The sequence below is a fragment of the Lepisosteus platostomus genome, chromosome 27 (genome assembly GCF_059453375.1).
Source record: "Lepisosteus platostomus isolate fLepPlt1 chromosome 27, fLepPlt1.hap1, whole genome shotgun sequence".
Lineage (NCBI taxonomy): Eukaryota > Metazoa > Chordata > Actinopteri > Semionotiformes > Lepisosteidae > Lepisosteus > Lepisosteus platostomus.
Genome location: NC_142637.1, coordinates 3,494,039 through 3,515,924, shown reverse-complemented (window position 1 = coordinate 3,515,924; position 21,886 = coordinate 3,494,039). Strand labels below are relative to the sequence as shown.

At 41.8% G+C, this 21,886-nt stretch overlaps 1 protein-coding gene across 1 annotated transcript in view; it reads left to right on the top strand.

The window, feature by feature from the left end:
- The window catches only part of grin3bb (glutamate receptor, ionotropic, N-methyl-D-aspartate 3Bb), a 58,387-nt gene extending 39,455 nt beyond the window's left edge, over positions 1-18,932 (top strand). Inside the window, exons 3-9 of the mRNA XM_088622365.1 lie at positions 2,599-3,691; positions 5,321-5,466; positions 8,001-8,116; positions 11,122-11,273; positions 14,890-15,054; positions 16,326-16,393; positions 17,653-18,932. Of these exons, the coding sequence (XP_088478491.1) occupies positions 2,599-3,691; positions 5,321-5,466; positions 8,001-8,116; positions 11,122-11,273; positions 14,890-15,054; positions 16,326-16,393; positions 17,653-18,112 (2,200 nt within the window). The 3' untranslated portion in view covers positions 18,113-18,932. The remainder of the gene's footprint in view (positions 1-2,598; positions 3,692-5,320; positions 5,467-8,000; positions 8,117-11,121; positions 11,274-14,889; positions 15,055-16,325; positions 16,394-17,652) is intronic.
- The last annotated feature ends 2,954 nt before the right edge of the window (positions 18,933-21,886 follow it).

Genomic DNA, 21,886 nt, shown 5'->3' with positions numbered 1-21,886 from the left:
TTGAATGTAAAATGACCATTTACTGTACTTAAAATGAGAGCTTTCTGAAATGATTTGTCATAGCTCTGACACCAATGTTTTTCAGTGAGCTTTTCAGATACTTTTCATAGGAGGGTTGTCTAAGGAACATAGTGGAATATTAGAAAGTCTATATAGAAATCCTCTGTATATTGGGAAGGTTCTGTCCTACAACATATCAGTTCTTTGGTATTTATGGTAAAGAGATCACTCACTGTTTTTTGTACTTTTGTCTTCTCATCCACAGGCAGTTCAAGGCTGTGTGCCTTGCAGTTATGCAAAGCACTCTCTATGTATTTATCACGGCCTGCTATTCTCCTGTGATCTATAGGAACATTACATGCTGTACAAAACATCAATTTACCACTTATGAAATGTTCCCTTTGGGTAAATCTTGCTTGTCTCCTTGGCAGCTATATTCGCCATGCTGCTCCTCATTGTGCTTGGCATTGCAATGTCTTCGTTAATGCGGTGATGCCCGCTTCTGACATATTACTCTGCTCAGTTACAGCACAACTGATTGGCTCAGCAAAAGAGCGTTGCAGAAAGATGGTTTTCCCGTAGCTGTACATCTGCTTTAGAGGGAAATAAGAGTGTTATCTCAGATCTAATACGTTAGTTGTTTTTTCAGCAATTTACAGACATCTCTTAAAATTGTAGAATCAATGACCGCGGTGCCAGAATCATAGCACTAATCATGAGTTATGCTCAGCTGAATTCCCTGTACTGTGAAGGGTTCTTATCACAAGAGCTGGAAGTATATTTCATTTGCTTCTTTCTCCTTCTTAGAGGGCAATGCATGCAAATACTGCAGTACCTGAGAGCATTAGAGTGAGACATTCAAATGACTGAACACTACCAATTATTATAAAAGAATAGGCATAGATCCAGCACATTGTAGCAGTGATCTGGTTTAATTGCCTTTAACAGAGACATGAGAAACATTTAAAAATGATAGAGTGGATATACTGTAACTGACGTTATTTTCTTATGCAGTGCATTCTTCATGCAAATTATATCTTGATCCAAAAACAGAAAATTCTGATTGATTAACCTTTGGCAGAAAATGAGCCATTTTCCTCTAAAACTAAATGAGTAATATAAAACTGTAAAAAAGAAACACAGAATAGGAAGCCCTATAAAGATGTGCTATTGTACAGCTTAAACAAGACCTGGTATGCACTGGTCCCAAGCAGTATTTCATTATTGTGTTTGGAGTCTTGAACAAATGGGGAACCAGCAGTGAACATCAGCCAGCACTGTAGAGACATTATTACTGGTTGTGGACAGGTTATTTCTTGCACAGAGAATAAATAGGACATTGCTTTTAAGTAATTACGACCTGCTTTCCAATTAAACAGCTGCACTAACCTTTCAAAGTAATGGCATTTCACTCACTGTGGAGCTAACTATAGGTAGGACAGATTAAATTAATGATCTAAAGGCTCAGGCCAAATTGCTTTATTTTTCTTCTTTCTTTTTTATGCTTTTTATACAAAGGTTCAGCTGTGGTCATGTTGTGCGTATTATTTATTTACAATCTACCAACATTTTTCACCTTCTTAAAATCTGTGCTTGGACCAAATAAAAAGTCAATTAGCATTTCAGCGAGCGCCCTACACATCACACAGGTACCAGAATAGTTCCATAGCAGTGAGCTGCTTTAGTGTAAATAGCTTAGAGACCAAATATATGCTCATTTATAAAGGCAACGTTCACAGTTAGTAAAGGTTCTTGGACTTTTGCATAATAGTTATATTCTTTCAGATGGGTAGCTGCGTAATATTTTTATTCCATGCTGAAAAGAGAAGAAGTTGTGTTTTCTTTCTTTCTTTTCAGCATGGAATAAACCTATTACATAGATATATTCTTGTATATCGTCTTTGTTTAAATTAAATCTTTTTTTCTGCTCATTTGATTTTATGTTCTATTTAGAAGTTCGTAATTGATTTTGTAGAATTGTACTCCAAAGTTCATTTTCAGCCTCCTCTTGCCCGATTTAATTACATACCGAAGGAAAGGCTGCTGAGGCATCAAACCTTGTAAGAGGAGCTCTTTCTGATTAATGTGTCTGCATTGGATGCCTACTAAACTCTGACCCAGAGAGCATTCACTTACTAACCTCTTTTTCAGTAGTCCAGTCAAATTCTAATAATGAAATGAGTTGACGTGTATAAAGGATAGTGTACTTAATACTTTGGCTTTGACTCTCTCGGCTGAGGCTGTCGCTACCCCTTGACTTCTGAGGAATGAACCAGGGAGCAGCATCAACAGTGCAGTTGGGGTGGAGGGAGGAGAGCTAGAAAAGTTGTGCACCGAGTTCCGATCGGCCAGTGAGTCTTTATACATAGGAGAGAGTTAGTGGGAGATTAGAACTGACCTCCTCTCTAGGATCTGCTAAATAATACCATGAGTTAAGAAGACAAATCATGTAACTTAAATCTGCTGTTCTAAACTAATTGAATTTAAATGCATTTCTCTTTTTCTGTACATCTGTTTATCGATAAGTTCTGTAAGTCTGTTTATGAAGCTCAAATGGGCGGCTGTCCAATTTAGAAACCCTGTGCCTCTGTCCTGCAGGTTCCTGGCTAACACCTCCTTCAGCGGGCTGACGGGCCCCGTGAAGGTGCTGTCCAACGCCTCCCTGATCCTCCCCTTCCATCGATTCCACATCTGGAGCCTGCGGCGGGACGCTCTCGGGCACCCTGCCTGGGTGACGGTGGGCAGCTGGCAGGGCGGGCGCCTGGAGGTGGAGGAGCAGGGCCTGTGGCACGGGCAGTCGCCACGCCCCCAAACGGAGGCGTCGGGAGGGAGGAGAGGGGGGCGCTGGGACGGGGGGCTGCTGGGGAAGGGGAGCCGGCTGCGGGTGGTGACGCTGGTGGAGCACCCCTTTGTCTTCACCCGGGACGTGGACGAGGACGGGAGCTGCCCGGCCGGCCAGTTCTGTCTGAATCCCCGGACCAACAGCTCGGACACTCTGGACCGTCTCTTTCGGGAGCTCGGGCAGGGGAACAGCACCTTCTTGCCCGCGGATTTCCGCAAGTGCTGCTACGGATACTGCATTGACCTGTTGGAGAAGCTGGCCGAGGACCTGCACTTCGAGTTTGACCTCTACATCGTGGGCGACGGAAAATACGGGGCCTGGAAGAACGGGCGCTGGACCGGGCTCGTGGGAGACCTCCTGAGCGGGGCGGCGGACATGGCCGTCACGAGTTTCAGTATCAACTCGGCCCGCAGCAAAGTGATGGACTTCACCAGCCCCTTCTTCTCCACCAGCTTGGGCATCCTGGTGAGGAGCAAGGACACCGCTGCCCCCATCGGTGCGTTCATGTGGCCCCTGCACTGGTCCATGTGGGTGGGCATCTTCGTGTCCCTGCATGTCACCGCCCTCTTCCTCACCCTCTACGAGTGGAAGAGCCCCTTCGGTATGACCCCGCATGGACGCAACCGCATGAAGGTCTTCTCCTACTCCTCTGCCCTCAACCTGTGCTATGCCATCCTCTTCGGGCGCACTGTCTCAAGCAAGACGCCCAAGTGCTGGACAGGCCGTTTCCTCATGAACCTGTGGGCCATCTTCTGCCTGCTGGTGCTCTCCAGCTACACTGCCAACCTGGCAGCTGTCATGGTGGGCGAGAAGACCTTCGAAGAGCTCTCGGGCATCCATGATGCCAAGGTAAGTCAAGCTAAACTTGACACACTCCACCACTGCCCTAAACAGCTAGGATTCTTCTCCATAAGAGTGAAATACAAACACTTGTTTCTGCTCTCAAGTTAACTATATGAAAGTCTTTGTTTTCCCTGTTGCTCTGCAGGCACCTCCCTGTCTCAATCACCAGTGGTCCAGTGTGTTCCCTAAATGAGCAGCTACCAGCTCTGTAATTAATGAATCTGATGGACACTGTGTCCACAGTTTGCCCACAGGGATAATCAAACCTCAATATGTTCAAGCAGATTTTTCATTTGTTTCTGCTTTGGCAGTGGCTCCTTAATTTGAGGTTTGTTGAACTTTTGTGTGTTTTTGGTGTGGGGTAACAATTCTTAGCACGATAAACACTGTGACCTGGATTTGACTCCAGGATGTTGTATATATAATTGCTCAGACGTCCATTGAATTAACCTCCTACACAGATACAGAAATAAAAACTATTGAGCAGATGTGATGGATAACCCACATCTTTGTTTTGATTATTTGCATGCATGGATTTTCTTTTGATGGCATTAATTGTTATGCTAATTACTAAATAAGAAGAAGGAACTAAGGGTAATTTAATTTAGGATCTGCTTTAATTTGACTGTTCATTGTTTATTGTAAAATGTTTCTTCATGACTTGAGATCAATGTGAATTGTTTATAAAACAGACCAAAGTCTTTTTTTCCCTCAGAGGAAGGCAAAACAAAGCACTTCTGATTTTTCTTTCAAATTCACATTCACACATTACCAGACTAGTCCATTTTGTACTAATCACTGTTTTGCCTAAAACCTCATTTTAACAGCTTCGCCAAAATTCTCAGCATTTTTCTTAAATAGAATAAAAGTTATGCTGTATTTTTGTAAATTATCATGTGAGACAGAGTTTCGTATTTTGCAGTGTGCAGAAAACCCACCCACTTCATATTAAATGTATTTGACCATTGTTTAACAACATGGAAAATTGAATCCCTAACCTTCACTTCACAAACGTTTCTCAATATTAAATTATAAGATATCCATGCATTTCCTTACTGATCCTTCTAATTCAGGGTCAAAGGGCAGCCAGCTGGAAAGCAACAGGCGCAAGGCAGGGTACACCCTGGATGGGACACCAGTCTATCACAGGCTGTACATAGATGCTAACCCACACATTAACACCAGGGATGAATTTCCCAGAAGCCAATTTAACCACCAGAATGTCTTTGGACTGTGGGAGGAATTATTGATGGTGTTGGTGTTCGAGTTGGCGGCCCTTCTCCCTCTGAACATGAATGTCTTAACCAATGCACTCATACGGTAACTGGGGACACTGCATTGTCAGAGCTGCCATAATTTGGATGTAGGATGTTAACCTATTAATTTGCCACCTGCTCGACCAGGCAGTGAGGTCACTGGTGAGTGATGGCTGCTGTGCATGCCCCTGGTGGGCTCTGTCCACTTCAGCAGCTGATAAAATGGGTCTCTTCCTATTTGCACAATGCTCTTAGACTTGTGGGGAGGAAAAGCACCAGGATAAACGCAAGGAGGTGCCAAGGAAGTGTATTGGTTTCCTTCTGCAGTGGAACACACAGAATCGTTGGGTGACTCTCTTTGTCTTGCTCTCCGCCCCAGCTTCACCACCCCTCTCGCGGGTTCCGCTTCGGCACGGTGCGGGAGAGCAGCGCCGAAGACTACATGAAGAAGAGTTTTCCCGAGATGCACGAGTACATGAGGCGGTTCAACGAGCCCACCACTCCGGATGGTGTGGCCACGCTCAAGTAAGAGACCAAAGCATCTGCCACCCCTGCCTTCATCCGTCCGCATGACACAGCTCTGGTTGCAGATGTTCTGTGAGTAACAGCACACCGGTGCAGTCAAGGTAGCTGCAATGTAATCAGCCCTCACTAATGACAGCAAACAGAGCTGGAGTAGTGCTTAGGGTTCTGGACTCCTAACTAAAACTCCTAACTATAAGTTCAGATCCCAGGTGGTACACTGCTGCTCCACTCTTTAGCAAGATAGTTCACATGAATTGCTCAATATGAAGCCATTGATGCCTGAATTGCTCAGTATAAAGCCCCACCAAATGGGTGCAGCAGTTATTGTAAGTTACTTTGGGGAAAAGCTTCAGTGAAATAATCTAGCAGTGATAACTACTGTCTTGGGTTAGGGGATACTAAAAGCTTCAGACCTCTTTCATCAGATTCTCCACTAGTAAAAGCCTTATTAGATGTCCTGAAGTTAAGGTGATTTCTGAGACACTGAAAAGTGAAAGCAATTATGAAACATAAAGTGCAGAGCACCTTCCTTGACCACCCAGAGTCATTCTAGATGCTCCAGCCTCTAATGTTCTGTGTGGTAGTTGCTGTCTTTGACAATATTAGCTGTCAAAACTTCACCAGACCTCAATATGAATTGTCACCAGTAGATGCTAGTCTGATGTCAAGATACGACAAAAGCAAGGTTCATTTATGTTTTCGAATACTGCTGCAATTGTTTTGATGACTCCAGGTTGAGTCATGTTGTGATCACACGTGCAAAAGGTCAGATTTGCTGAAGTGGTCTGTACATACGTCAGGAGAGTGATCAACACACAACTACCCTGTTGTGGTAAATTGACATTAGGGTGAATATGCTCCGCATTGATGATTTGGTTTAAATTAAGATGTTGGAGGGTGAAAAGGTCTGGAAAGCCAGGGAGTGAAACAATGTCACTTCAAGGCCTTTTTTTCTCCCTGCTTTAGTTTTCCTCATATCTGTGATAGGAGTCTCTTTAACTATGAACTGGACTAAGAAGGTAATCAGGTCTGCTGCCATGGACTGTTAACCTGAAAAGCCTACAGTATGTTGTAGATCATTCATCTGATATACAGTGGGTGGCAGTTGCTGAGGTGGCAACAAAAAGCTGTAAACTATATTGCTTATATTATATTAGCATGCCAGAGGAATATAAATTTTAGTTCTGACACTAGTCGAGATTTTCAGCTGTATGCCTGGCATGTCACTGCAAATGTATTTTGCATGATTCTTTATCTTTTTTATTTTAGGTTTTTATTTTAAAGTGTTTTGAAATACTTTGATGGAAGGCAGGTTGCTAATTAATGTTTATCATTCCTGTTAAAAATACTTTCTTAAATGTACAGACAAATGGGGAGAATAATGGTCAGTTCTTCTGCTCAATGTACTTGTTTCGTGTTGGCAAGACTTCTGCAGAAGAGCTTGGCTGCAGTGGGCTCACAGGCTGCTCTTGTCCAGGCAAGATTACAGAGCCTTTCGATTTCAGCGCTCCCAGTCGGGGAAACAGTTTCTGTTTGTTGTAAGAATCAATGGGAGATCTGTCATAACATCAGAAATACAGGTCTGACTCTTGACTTCAGGCTGGTGAATCCACAAATCCTTAGTGAAAAACTGAGGTTCATAGGCTGCATCTACAGTTTTTGGCCAGTTTTGAACATGGTTGAGGTGAAGCTCTTTGTTTCTTCATTTGTAAGATAAAATGAAAAAGCAGCAATTATTCCTCTCATGCCTCTTTTCTTGAAAGTGCTTCTTGGTTCTGTTTTATCTATTCTGTACGAGACGCCAATGTCTGCGCCCAGCAAAAGAAGCCAGAAATAATTTCTACTATGACAGGACTGATTCAGGCTATGAACTTTCTTTTTCTTGAAGGCCACGACTTAATTTAAAAGATCAAAATGTGACAGCCTTTTATTTATTTATTTTTGTGAATAAAATGGATTATAAGTGGATGCTTGAAAACTGTAAACATATTTTGCACTCCCAATGGGTTGGCAAGGTCAGTCTTAAAAAATAATATCTGTCAAGTCAAACAAAGTAGTTTTTTCTTACTTTTAAGTCCACTGAAATTAAGAAGCTGGCAGATTTTGTATTCACCCAACACAGTATATTTTAGGGTTGGAGTGGTTAGCATACATAGTGCTTTTAAACTTGAAATAATTTGACTTGAATTTCAAGAAGGTCTTACACTTTATCAGCTCGACTACCCATCACTTTTCTTGGTTACAATTGTTCCAATTAAAAAGTTTCCCAGCAGGAAAAAAGTGCACTGCCTCACTGGTACAGTACTCTGAGCATGTGCAACACTAAAATGTTTCCCTCAATCATTTCCTGTGAGTCATCCCTAAGGAGCCTTTCAAGAATGTGCTCCTGAAGAAGAGAACCAGGACAGCAGACCTCAGCAGAAACAATTAGAGAGAACCAATGAGAAATTAATGGTTTCAAACATAATGTGCTTAAAAGCAAATCAAGAATGTGATGAGCTACTTGTTTAACTCCTCTCCCCTGTGTGTTGAAGGACAGATCCTCCTCAGCTTGATGCCTTCATCATGGACAAGGCCCTGCTGGACTATGAGGTGTCCATTGACGCAGACTGCAAACTGCTGACTGTGGGAAAACCTTTCGCCATTGAAGGTCAGGGTCATTGTGAATCTGTGTATTACTCCCGTGAACTATCACTGAGGAATCTAAGCACCAGTGCAACACATTTTGCATTCCAGGATGCTTTTCTATACTTAGTAACTCAAACGCTACTCTAAGCAGTTCAGAGTGAGCCAGTCCAAAACATCGATCCACCACGCGCGCCACTGTGCCACCCCAGTCCAGATCAGCACTATATACTGTATGCAACGAATTCTAAAGACAGAAAGCATAAAGAATCTCTTTGTGCCATCACACACGTGGTTGTGAAAGTGCATGTGCATGCAGCCCCATAACGAAGGTTAGGTTTGTGATAAAGAAATCTCCTAGCATGAAAAGAACTTACACACACTCTTCCTCCAAATTAGACCAATTCTTCCTTGTCAGAGACTACCTTAAGCTTGTCATTAGCTAGGCTTGCTGATAAAGCACCAGCTCTGCATGTACGTTTTAGCTACCATTGTTGCCTTGCTACAGTATGTGATACAATTAGCAATTGGGAAAGGGACTTGTATTATAATATACGTGATGGCTGTGACAGGCTGCTTTGTGGGAAGCAGAGCAAGCTGAAGGGCTTGTTTTACAAGGGCCAATTTTTAAATTGAGTAAGGGAGGAATGTCACTTCTTGTACTGGCATTTAGCATTCCTTTCAATTCTCTCTGAGTGGCTACCTACTGTTTTTGGACACATATCCAAATTCACTATTCTGCAAGAACACAGCAGACAGGTAGGACAAAGTGTGACATTTTCTTCACATCAGAACGTGATATATCGTCTGTCTCCCATAGGGAACCCATTTAATCCGAAAGTGTGACGAGTTTGGCTTTATTCCCTGTGTGGAATAAGCAAGCAAACAAAACCAACAGCCGAGCTCACGGGAAGATTAAGAGTGAATTTCTGCGAAGAAAGCTTTGCTCTATATCATCAGTCTTCTGTGGGCTCGTGCTTGTCTTCTTGCCTTGACCTCTAGCTATGCCTCCAGTGCGAAACAGTAATTGCAGTGTGCTTCAATTAAGCTTCTCCTACCTCTTTTCTCTCTTTACTAATCGAGTCTCATTTTTTGTTCTGGACTTGCTTCTCTTTCCATTCAGTCTCAACGATGTCTTCCTGCTCAAGCTCGCTCAGTCCCATCTGCGGCTTCCCTGGTCCAGAAAATTGGAACAATTTTCATAATTAGATACAATAGAGGAGTTCAATTCCTTTGTAGTCGGATAAAAAAAGGATAAAATAAATGTAACCATGGCCAATTTCTGTAGGTCCCCAGGAATTTAAGATTCATTTGTCCCCATGTATCACTGTACAACATTAAAAGGAGATGGAACTGACAAGTTTCTCTTCTGAAAAGCTGGAGATAGGATTAAAAAAAATCCTTTAATTTTTCTTCAAACTGCTTTTGCATTCTTACTGAATTTCATTAGCTTATGTCTCTCTGTAAAGCTACTCGTCCTGTTTTAATAGGACTTTTTTGTCATTCCATTTTATGTTCAGGTTGACTCTATCTTAGTTGTGCTCCTTTCACAGATCCGGTCTTATGAACGCCATATTTAATGAAAATGTGGGTTTTAGTTACACAAATGAAAAGATCCTACAAATGACTGATTGTTAAAATTGTCAACCGCTGTAACTGCATAATTTCAAAACCATCCTGGGTACAATAAACCTCTATATTATTACATGCTGGAAAACAAACCCACAGTTATGTAGTATTACAGTATAATGTCACGACATAAATACAATCCATTATGAACACTGTGTACTTGAAATTGCTTTGTCTCCATGAGCGATTCTGAGCACAAATTTGTCTTGGACAATTGTGATTCTAAAACTTTTTAAGGAAATGAACTTGTCAGAAGGGACAGTATTTGCTTTTCCATATGTATGCTGTTATATGACCAAATCAAAAAAGGCTAACATACTGTATCTGTGAAACTCTTTTAGGACAGTTAGTGCCAATTTAATGGACAAGAATGTAGAAAGGTGATGAGTGATTTTTGGGTCTGTCTCAAACCTATTATAAGCCTTCTTCATGTGGATGAAAATAGCAAGTACAGATTTGTTTGTTCTGTTGATCCAGATGCATCAGATGATTAAGTTCAGTTTTATTTCACAATTTGTGCACCAGGCTCATTCTGATGAAATCTGCAGCGTTGCACTGCCTCTCCAATCTGTCACATACTGCAGCTTAGGAGAGCAGGTTATGAGTGACAAACAAGAAAAAAGGCCCTGCCAACACATTGATGGAATGAGATCAGTGCTTGTTTTCCTGAAGGTCCACAGCCCCTAAACAACATCACCTATCACATCCAGTTACCCTTAGGTCAGAGTGGGTCATTTTCTATTATACATGAACACTTCTGCTTCAAAGCACATTTATCATGTACAGTCAGTTATTTTGATGATGGATGTTTGTAACCCTAGTCTGTTCCTTCTTTCTTGCTCGCAATTTCCTACAATTTATATATTTCTTAATTATCACATTTCAGCTGTGCTATGATTGATGTATCAGTGAGAAGAGAAGTCAAAAGCGAGGTGACTTTTTACCCTCTCCAGCAGTCTGATTCAGGACAGGAGTTTTGAATTTGCTATAAATCGCAAAGATATTAGAATGTCATGACCAGGAATGAATTGATACTCTGATTGTGAAGATCTAAGAAAAGACTTTTGGGGCCAGTATCTCCAGGATTGGTTGTGCAAGTAATGTAACTTTTTGAATTTATTTAAGTAAACATTGATCAAATGCAAGATCTTCACCATTTCCATTTACTGTGTTCGGTGACATGTGTCTTGCAGTGCACTGCAAAGGAAAACATCCTTATGAGGGACTGGGCAGGTAAGTCAGGGCTGCCAGTGTTGATTTTAGTTATCACCTGGATACCTGAATAGTAAAACCATTGCATTTATCTTAAAGATATGCAGACAGTGACTGGGGAGAGGTTCAGACTGTGGGTGGGTTTGTTCTGGTAAGCGTTTTTAAGACCAGTCTCTCTGTTTGTCCCAGGTTATGGAATCGGCCTGCCCCAGAACTCGCCGTTAACTTCCAACGTGTCAGAGTTCATCAGCCGCTACAAGTCGGATGGCTTCATGGACATGCTGCACGACAAGTGGTACAAGGTGGTTCCCTGTGGGAAGAGGGTCTTCGCTGTCACAGAGGTGAGCTCTGAGCTGAGGAAGAGCAAAGAGCAACCACAGCTCACAATGGTCCCACACAAGGCCCAGGTCCTGCCACAAGCCTGGGACTGGGGCCCAGGCCTGGGTCAAGCCCCAGTTCCAGGCCTTGGCAGTGTCAATCTTAGGCAAGGTCAAATGCAAAGTGCTCCACAGAAAAACTCCAGTTAGAGATTTTCACCTTTTTAACTCCTTTCACCTGACAAGGAGGCCATGCATTTAATCTCACAAATTTCACTGTGTACTGGCAAATGTGTACCTTTGGGACACCTGACTAAAAATGAAAGTACAGTTCACACAATGCATCAAAGACTTCTGGAACAAGCAGCCAGTCAGATTCTAACTAGTGTGTGAATTCCATACCATATCTCGGCGAACCTTCTGTCACAGATATCAGCAGAGAAATGCTTTCCAGTGTTTGGCTGAGTGTCAGCAGCTTTCTTTAGTCTTTTAGGACCGTTGAAGCTGGTGACTCATCTGAGGGTTGATTGCTGCATCTTCCAACTGGAAGAGCCATGCAAGGAACATCAAGAGCCTTTCTTTCTAAGGAGCGATAAGCTGACAATTTGGGCCTCATCCGGATTTTCTTCTGGAGAATTCTTGTTGAGACACCAGGAAAAGTTTTTTTTTATGCACTTACTCAACATGAACTGAGATCTGGTGTCAGTAGATGAAGTAAATGATCTCTGGGCCTTTAACAGGGCCGGGATGTCTGTACTGACAGCTTCATCACGCTTCCAATTGCCCCAACTGCTGCACAAGGCTCTGACATGTGTAATTAATCTAATCAAACAATGTTATTTCTGCTCCACTGCTCCGACAGGCCTGTCTCTCACGAGATATCAACCAACAAGACAGTCTCATCTGTGTACCTACTAGCTCAAACTACCTGTGCGGGTTTCTGCAGAGTCTATGAAGCTCAAACAGATTGAGACAAACATGCACTGGATTATCAAATATTTGACTTACATTTGCAGGGAAGCCATCCTCACTGTAAAAGAATAAACATAGGGGACCGGAAGAGAGGAATACCATCTGTTCACATTGCTCTTCCACGTTCCCAGAGTCCTAATTACGGAATTATCACCTGGAAAGATGGCTAAGAACAGAACAAAGCATAATGCTGATTGGGAAATGACATTTCTGGGCTTCATCACAACTACTGCTACTGGAGATGCTACAAGAAAGAGTCCATTTACTTATCGATTGGTGTCACATAGTAAATCTAATATTAGTATTTCATTTAGAAAGTGCTGGTACTGATTGTGTCTTGCTAAAGCTCACTGCAGATATCAAAAGGAAAACCGCTAAAAAATTAGAAGACTGACATCTTTTTGGCACGGGTCAGAAAATAAATCAAAATGAAGCACCAGTGCATTAAAGAGAATAGACTTTGAAGGCAAGACAAGATTATGTCTTAAGCTATAGTACTCCAAAATTACCTTACTAGAAGACAAACGGTTTAGAGATTGATAAGTGCGATTGGTCTGCTTTTTCTTTTGGTACAATAAAACGTGATTTCAGAAAATGAAGTTAGCCTTGGATCACAAAGGTGGAGTGTTTTCCCTGTAGAGGTGGGAGGGAGAAGCAGTAATGAAATAAGTAATTCTTTTCCGAATGTTGTTTCATATCACAGCCACCACACAGTCTATCACAGACTTGGCACAGTCTCTCACTCTGCCTTGGCTGGGCCCCAGAATTAAATGGCAGGGAGACTTTAGGTGAGAGGAAAGAGGAAATTCTCTCTCTGCTGGCTGGCACCATGCCTTGTCTTAGCATTTGCGAACATAAGATAGGTCTGTTCGTACCATAGACACAAATGCCAGCAGCCATATCACCCTGCAACTCACAGCTGGCAGCCCAATGAGGTTCAGCAGGGTGGCCAGTACCTGGATGGGAGACCTCCTGGGAAAGCTAAGTTTGCTGCTGGAAGAGGCATTACAGGGGCCGGAAGGGGGCGCTCACCCTGCAGTCTGTGTGGGTCCTAATGCCCCAGTATGGTGACGGGGACACTATACTGTAAAAAGGCTCTGTCCTTCAGAAGAGATATAAAACCAAGGTCCTGACTCTCTGTGGTCATTAAAAATTCCAGGGTGTTTCTCGAAAAGAGTAGGGGTGTAACCCCGGCATCCTGGCCAAATTTGTCCCTGGTCTTTACCAATCATGGCCTCCTAATAATCCCCATCTTTGAACTGGCTTCATCACTCTGTTCTCCCCACTGAGAGCTGGTATGTGGGGAGCATACTGGTGCACTCTGGCTGCTGCTGCATAATCCAGGTGGGTGTACTGGTGGAGGAGGGAGTCCCCATTACCTGTAAAGCGCTTTGTGTGGACTGTCCAGAAAGGCACTATATATGTGTAAAGGATTAGTATTATTTTTTCAATTATTATTAAAAGCTAATTTGGAATAATGGAGGAAATGTAGAACTCACGTGTTTAATGAGCCCCTCAGTTTGTGGTCTTTTTCACTGCAATGAAAATCATCTTAACTGTAGGAAAACTGTCTGTCTAAATATCCCATTCTGTGGTGCTGGAGTTTAAAACTTCCCCAGAAAGGCATAATCCACAATCTCAATCCTCAGTTTTCAATAACACCAGCTGCCTTTTTAATTTGTATTAATTCTGTCCAGCAGCATTCAATGTATTTATCTACCAGGCCTGCTCTAGGGAGTGCAGGATTCCTTCTGCTTTGAGAACTTTCCATTTCAAGAAAGAAAATAACTAACATAGGTTTCGGAGTGGAGACAGCTTTGCACTGCCATCTAAAGTGAACATGAAGGAAAAGACTCTGCATGACAGCAGTGGCTTGTTCATCTCCTGTGCCCATATTATCACAGAACACAGAATGAAACTACTCAACTTCTGTTTTCTTTGTTAAATGATTTTGAGAATAAGAATCTCGGTGTTGGCTGGTTCTCCTTCTTTTTCAGTTCTCTGTATTTTTAACTGCCCTGAAAGCTGTACAATCAACATTAATTTCTCAGCTGAATCTCCTCATGAGCCTCTTTCAAAATAGTGGGTAACAGTCCACTGCTGGGAATGCTGTGGATGTAGTCCTGGTGTGTTATCCCTCTGTAATTTCCTTTTCTAGTGATGAAAAAACTGGAAAGTAAAACAGGAGACAAGATTAGGTCAGTTAACAAAGCCTGCTATTTTCTAAATAAAACATATTCTTTTTAGAAAATAGCAGGGTTAGTATGCATAGCATATTACTGTATGGTAAAATTGTATGCAGCACAGTGGAACACAGCAGGCGCTTGCTGAATGTCTTTCCCCCAAGATCATCCATGCTTAAAAACGTAAAAGAAGCCTGTTAGTAAAAGCAGGTCATTTATCAGATGCTTTTATCCATGGGTACACAGACTAGAAGGAGAGCAATGCATTAATTATTATTGCTGAATGGTGCCTCTAGGATTAGACCTTGATTTTTTATCCCATCCAAAGAAAGGAGCATAAGGAGGTGACTTAACTGATTCAAACTCGCACACCGAGCCACGGGGTAAGGCAGACGTTGAAGTGGAGGCTCCACGGTATCCAGCTCTTTGCCTCAGCCACCAAAGCAGCTCGCCTGATGTCAGAGCACCTCTCTCCCCCTTCACAGACGCTGCAGATGGGGATCCACCACTTCTCAGGGCTGTTTGTGCTGCTCAGCGTGGGGGTGGGCGGAGCCCTCCTCACCCTGGTGGGAGAACACGCCTTCTACCGCCTCATCCTGCCTCACATCCGCCGGAGACAGAAGTTCAAGTACTGGCTGCACACCAGTCAGGTGAGTTTGAGCGAGGCCTGACACCAGAACCGAAGTGAGGGATTTTCCCTGCAGGGGCTGAACGTAGACGGTTATTTTTGCGAGGCAATTATTTTGTTGCTTTTATTTCGGATTTTGAAATTTGCCATAGGTTGTGATCATTTACGTGTGGTTCAGTGGTCAGCATTGCTGTCTCACAGCGCTGGGGCCCTGGGTTCAACTCAGGACTCAGGGTGCTGTCTGTGTGGAGTTTGCATGTTCTCCCAGGATTCATGTGGGTTTCCTCTGGGTCCTCTGGTTTCCTCCCACAGTCCAAAGACATTCTGGTTGGTTAATTTGTTTCTGGGGAAAATTGGCCCTGGTGTGAGTTTGTGCCCTGTGATGGACTGGCGTTCCAGGGTGTTTCCTGCATTGTGCCTGTTGCTTGCTGGGACAGGCTCCAGCTCCTAAACAACACTGTGCCGGAAGAAGCAGTTAGATGATGGATGGATGTAATCATTTCTTAGTTTCATAAGGGGATATGAATGATGAAATAACATACAAATGAGTAAATGTTTATTCTGTGTTAGGGAAAGTTACTTTCAAAAAGACATGCATTACAGCAACAAGTTACTTGTATGAGGGCTTAATACCCTTTAAAATTAGCAATAGGCTGGATCGAATAATTTAAAAAAGCCATTAGTTGCAGCAGCTACGTAGTGTATGGGTGTAATCAATATGTAAATTCATCTCGTTCAATTTAAAAGTAATAGCTTCCAACTGTAATGTATTACTTTTAGTAACTTTCTCCAGGATTGGTTTGCATCTATGAAAACAAAAATGTCTATTTTAATAGCTAAGATATTTGGTGTGTTCTGTGAAGATTGACTGCACATTGGTTAGTATACTGTTCTAGTCAGCAACAATATTAACAGAAAGTATATTTTGAGAGGCTTAGACATCCTGGATTGCAGTTAATGTAATAGGATTTGACTATGCCAGAGCTTATGCTTATATGAATAAGTGAATCTAAAAGAAAACAAGGTACATGGTATGGATGCACATTGCCCAGACATATTAGTTTCTGTGGTCAAGCACGGAGAAAGGGCGCCACCTAGTGTTTACTAGCACACTCAACACCTGACTGTCCCAGAAGCTTGAACTGTTCGATCTGTTGGATTTAGTCTCTCAGTATCTAACTGCATGAAGGTCATCTAAAAATGTGATACGATCATGTTTTGAAACTACAGCTTTTAACAACCCTTTGTTAACATGAAAAAAACTTTCGATTTTCTTATTTTTCTGTTCTGCAGAAAATTCACCGAGCTTTAAACATGACCTACGAAGATGTAAAAAGGCAAAGGGCGACTGCAGAAAAAAGGTACTGCTCAATTCCCTCACACAGTCCTTACAGACAGCAATCACTGTTGAAGACAGCAGTGCTCAATACTGCAATCCCACAGTCAGGGGGACAAGTTCTGAAAGCTGTGCTGAACAGTTTATCTTTTGGACCGTATGCATTGCTTTTGTGAGAATGGTAGCATACTGTACAATGAATGTTCTGTATTTAGACTTTCATTTGTATTACTTTTGTTGCGGGAAGTTTATCTCAGTCAATTACCCATAGATGCTGCTGCACATGCAGATACAGTCCATTTTAATTAACAACTATTACTTGTCCTTTGAGGGGATCAAATTGTCTGATTTCTTTCTATCCCCTAACATTCATCACCGAAGAGAGCGGCGCAAGCTCTGAGCTTTGTGTGCCGATATACTTTGCGTTATTAAAAAACATAGAAGCAACTGCAGTCTCCTCTGTTTTAGACATGTAATTAAAGAATAAGTAAAGAAATGTAGCACACAATTTCTTTGGAGGTTATACTAGAATAAACAAGAAAATCTGACGCATATTTGTCTACCTAATGTTTTCTTCAGAGGATTAGTCAACATTTATGTGAATTAACCATCCGTATAAAACAGTGTAAGCAGTTTAGAAATACCCCTTTCTATCTTCTCAGATTACATGATGTGTTTTGCTACTATATTAACTTCAAGAATAAATAGTACCTAATGTTTTTTGAGATTTTATTTTTGTAAATATTTTGAATGATTTTTTCACATTTCTGTTGTGATGTATAATTAATGTCATGTGACTTCTGAATGGAAGTTCTTTCAGTCACTCTGGACACAAATTTCATCTGCAAGATGATTTTCTGTGAAGTCTGTGAACAATAAGCCTGGTCAATTGTTGTGGTTTTGATTTTTCCCTACAGAATTCACAATGTACTGGTCCCTTCTGTGCCAATACCAGCATCCTTGAATACAGAATGTGTCGTGAGCATTATTGTCAGGCTATGTACGATGTCAAGCTACTTAACACTGCTATGCTTTTATTCTCAGTACAGATAATAAGCATTACATAACTTGCTCCCTGTCTCATTTTAAAATAGCTGAGCCCAATATCATGTACTTCGGTTTTAGGAAACACTAAACCCAAGAAAATGAACTTTTCCCATTTTATGACTCGCTAAATCCTCCCAGTCAACCATCTCGAGATCGTTCAAAACTCTTTTGGTAACCAGTGCAGGGTTTCAGTACAGGAGTGATGTGTTTGTGTGGTTGTGCTCTGTCCTGGTCTAGGTGCAATCTTCAGAAACTGCTGCCCCAGCAGCCGGCTCCAGCCCCCCCACCCGCTCCAGCCAAGTGGAACAACGAGTGCCGGGAGGGTTCCAGGGAAGTTAAGGACAACAAGCGAGTCCATTTCAACTTGGAGACCCTCAACACCCGCGGGCTCCTAGCACGTGCAGGGGCTGGGGAAAGAGGAGGAGGAGGAGGAGGAGGAGGTGAATCAGTGGTCCAGGTGTGTGAGAACGGGGGTCCGGCCTTACCCCCACCTTCCTCATCCTCATCCTCACCCGCCAGGGCTAGTGAGCTCCAGGAGCTGCAGGAGCGCATCGAGGAGATCCGCGGACAGCTGCGGGTGGCCCTGGCGAGGAGGGCCGAGCTGCAGACCTCCCTGGCCAAAGAAAAGGCCTGCCCGAGACCTGAACCCGAGGTCACCAGCACCTCACCATCTAAAGACACAAATGCGAAGAGGTGATCTCTGCACCACAGGGAGGGGGAGGGCAGCGCAGGCTGGTCACCCTAAGGTGGAACATCCAGGAAGCTACTAGAAAAGACTGCTGTAGTAGATCTACAAAGGAGGAACTTGACACACTCTCATATGAGAGCTTGACTCCACTGTTCTTTTCCTAGACTGGGTTCTCACTGCTTATTTTCAGGGCTGCACTGCAATTTGTTATTTCCAATTCCTCCAGCAACCTGACAGTACAAGATTGCATCACGCTTTTAAGCCAGGTTTGGACTGTTTTTGATCTGCTCTAGTACTGGATCTATAAGCCTAGATGCCAGGAGGAGTTATGAAGAATGCAAAATTCTAAAAACAAAAACTCAATCCTGGATGGTGATAAGCAGCTGGAATCCTTGTAATACAGAACTTCAAGATAATGTTAATTATTTTTAGGTGGAACTGACACAAATCTCTATAACTCATCAGAAGACATGGACTTAAAATGGTTGAATGATCCCAATCTAAGGAGCAATGAGACAATCAGTTTGTCAAGCAAAAACTTTTTAAGATGGAAAATAATGCAAATAATAGCCGGACTTGGGAGGAAGACTTGTTTAGACCTGGATGTTGGAAAGTCAGATTTTGTAACTTCTTTCTATGGAATTTTCATTGTTCTTTTATTTCTGTATCCTTACTCGAGATCGTACTCCAACCTAGACTTTTCAAATGAATTCTATCAGACATGAACCGGGAAACTATGATCTTTAAAGTGTATTTAAACCCTACTTTGATTACTTTACACTCAACTTTATTCATAATGAGCATTAAAATCTATGAGATTTTAATTATATATTTGCAGGTTGCAGCATGATCCTGACAGTGCAATAGTCTGACCCTAATGTCATTTTGCAGTTGTGTAAGGGTCTTCAATAGACCAGAGGTGCCTGATCAGTGATGGGTGTCGTCCCTTTAACATGATCCTGTCGGATCCACTTTCACAGAAGCTAATCCTTGCAGGAACACGGAGACTGAGACTCCTGTGAGACTCCTGCAGGTTTTAAATAGCGACTTTGGTGTGCTGGGAAGACAATACCAGTGGCTGATGGACAAACTAGCTGTGGACCTCAGCACTGGAGAAATCTGCTTAGAAAGGAGTCCACCTCCCCCTATTCTACTAAGTAGCCTGGGCAATAGCAAATGGTTGTGATATTGCATTTACCTTCCAAGTGCATTCTCCATCCCTACCAAAAACAGCAAAAGCACCAGTTCTGGCAATCACATGAGCTCCTATTTAAAATCTCTTCCTCCAAAAAATCAGATCTCTAACTACAGGATTTTATCTCTCCATCGACATCAACACAAAATGAAAAACAGAACACAGAGTCGTGTTTGTTTGTACAAAGTATTTTCTTCTGCTGTTTGTTTCTTGCGTTACAGTTAAATACATGTGAATGAGACAAATGGAATTTATCACAGGTTCTTTCAAGATTTTACAGTGTCTAAGTAGAATCTCTACAACAAATAGCAGTTTTTACTGGGTTTTTACAGTTATTCTGCTTCCCAGTACACAACAGCCCACAGGCACCAAAAAACCTTTTTCTTAGTGCTTTTGATCAGTATCATACCTCTGGAAAAAAAAAATTGAATGACACAGTTGTCATATTGCACAAGTTGTGTTCATTGCCTCACTCCTGAACATTGGGTTCACTAACCCATTGCATAGCCACTACTGAACCACTGTGATTTTTAATGCAATTACAAAACAAAAAGGATACACACATTCTTAAAGTAACAAAAACCTGTTGCTAAAGTATTGTGTGATTTCTACAGATTGAAACCACACAAGGGTTCGCTTCAGGCTGGTATCCTGGCCTCAACAGCAGGAGATTCTTACCACCAACCAGATTACTTTCCATAAATCGTTCCTGACTGCAGAATGCAGGCTGCAGCTTTTAATTCAATTCACAATCTGACAATTGCACATCTTGCTTACTTTAACCTGCTCCTTTTTATATGTCCTCAACTCTCTCCTTAACTTAATATTTAGGCAGGTGCTTAAATTGTGCTATGGAGACCTGTAGGTTACATGTACCCATAGCATACACATATACCAATTTTCAACCCCCCCACATTCTTAACCTTTTATTCACTAACAAACCATTATACAATTGGGGATCATTCAACAATGTGAAAGCACTACAGTAACTGTTCTGGGATAAGAAGCGTTTTGATATAAGCATCAAACCCCACACAGTCACAGTGTAATTTCTTTTATAAACATTTCTTAAGGCCACCATGAGGGGTAGCTATGTCCATTGTGGAACACGCCTCTTTTGGTATTTTTCAGCACATTCAGGCCAGGATGTTAATGCGTCTATATTTGTACTGTGACCTAATCCTAGTGTGCAGACTGTCATCAATTGTAATCAATCTTCTGCCCTTATCTAAGTAGAAAGTAATGCTAATCCTAAATAATTTAAAAGCCTCAGAAGTTAATATATGACTAAACAATTTAGACTTTTAAAATGAAAACAGCTTTATACTGCAATTAGATTTATTAACCGTTTTTATTTCAAATCTCAAGTTTCTTAGAAGTGAGCACTAAGTTTTTTAAATGTTTTTAAGGCTTCTGTACTGCAAAGAGTTCTCATGGGCTATTGTGTAACAAGATGTTTTGAACACTTTTTCCAGTAACTTTCAGAATAGGCTAAACAAACCAACCAAGCTCCAGTTGTTAAAACTGAACTGTACTGTTCACTTTCAAAATAACTTCCTTAACTTCCTTGACAGCATTACAAGGAAAATGCTGATGCTTTTAGAAACTAAATACAAATTTTGTCTTCCCTTCTGTGAGAAACACCAACATTTTAAGGCAAATGCAACCTTTACTTGTACAGTATCTTTGTTTTTCTATAAAAAGTAGATTGAATGACTAAGTCAAAAAGCAATTAAGAAGCAACCAGAGAAATTAGAATTTCAATGAATATTAATTAAATTTGCTCAAAACAAATATGCAAATCTTAGATGTCTTTAAATTAAAATATTACCAGAAGCAAAAAAGATTAGCTGTTTCCACAGTTCCTATAGGAATTACATATCTAGTACATTGCTACTCCCATTCGGCATGGTGCAACACTAAGTCAGGTGAATACATTTTCACTTGCTGGTCTTTTCAGTTGCAAACTCACTGGAGGTGACACCCTAAGCGCTTAAAAGAGATTGATTAAAAACTAAAGACCGCGACATACTGAAAAGGCAAAATGGATTCTGCAGATCTCGGTGAGTTTGACTGGAACAAACTACCCAGCTGCCTCATTTAAGCCAAATCCCTGAAATCTTTCCAGAAGGGCCTGGAGGAGATTCTCACACACAACCTCCTCTTGTCGTAACTATTCTCAAGGTGTTATTTTACACAGCCATGAGTCGTGTGTGTGTGTGTGTGTGTGTGTGTGTGTGTGTGTGTGTGTCAACAGTACTCACATCAGCATTTTTACTGATTTCACACAGCACAGAAGAACATTAGCTTCTGGATCTTAAACTGCTTAATTTGGCATCCTACCAGTTGCTTGAGCAAATCACTGTTTAATATTTTAAAAGACATTGCACTTAGATATGATGAAAAAAGAAATGGAACTATAGCCAAACTTAAGGAAGGTCCCAGAGCCCCTCAATAAAGTGCCTCGTATTCTAGTGCTAAATCAACATTCCTGTAGCATCTGCTTGTGTCCTATAGTTTTTCACTGTTGATTCTGAAGAAGTTCACTGGGTTGATATGCGATCTGTCAATTGCTTTAGGATTCGGAA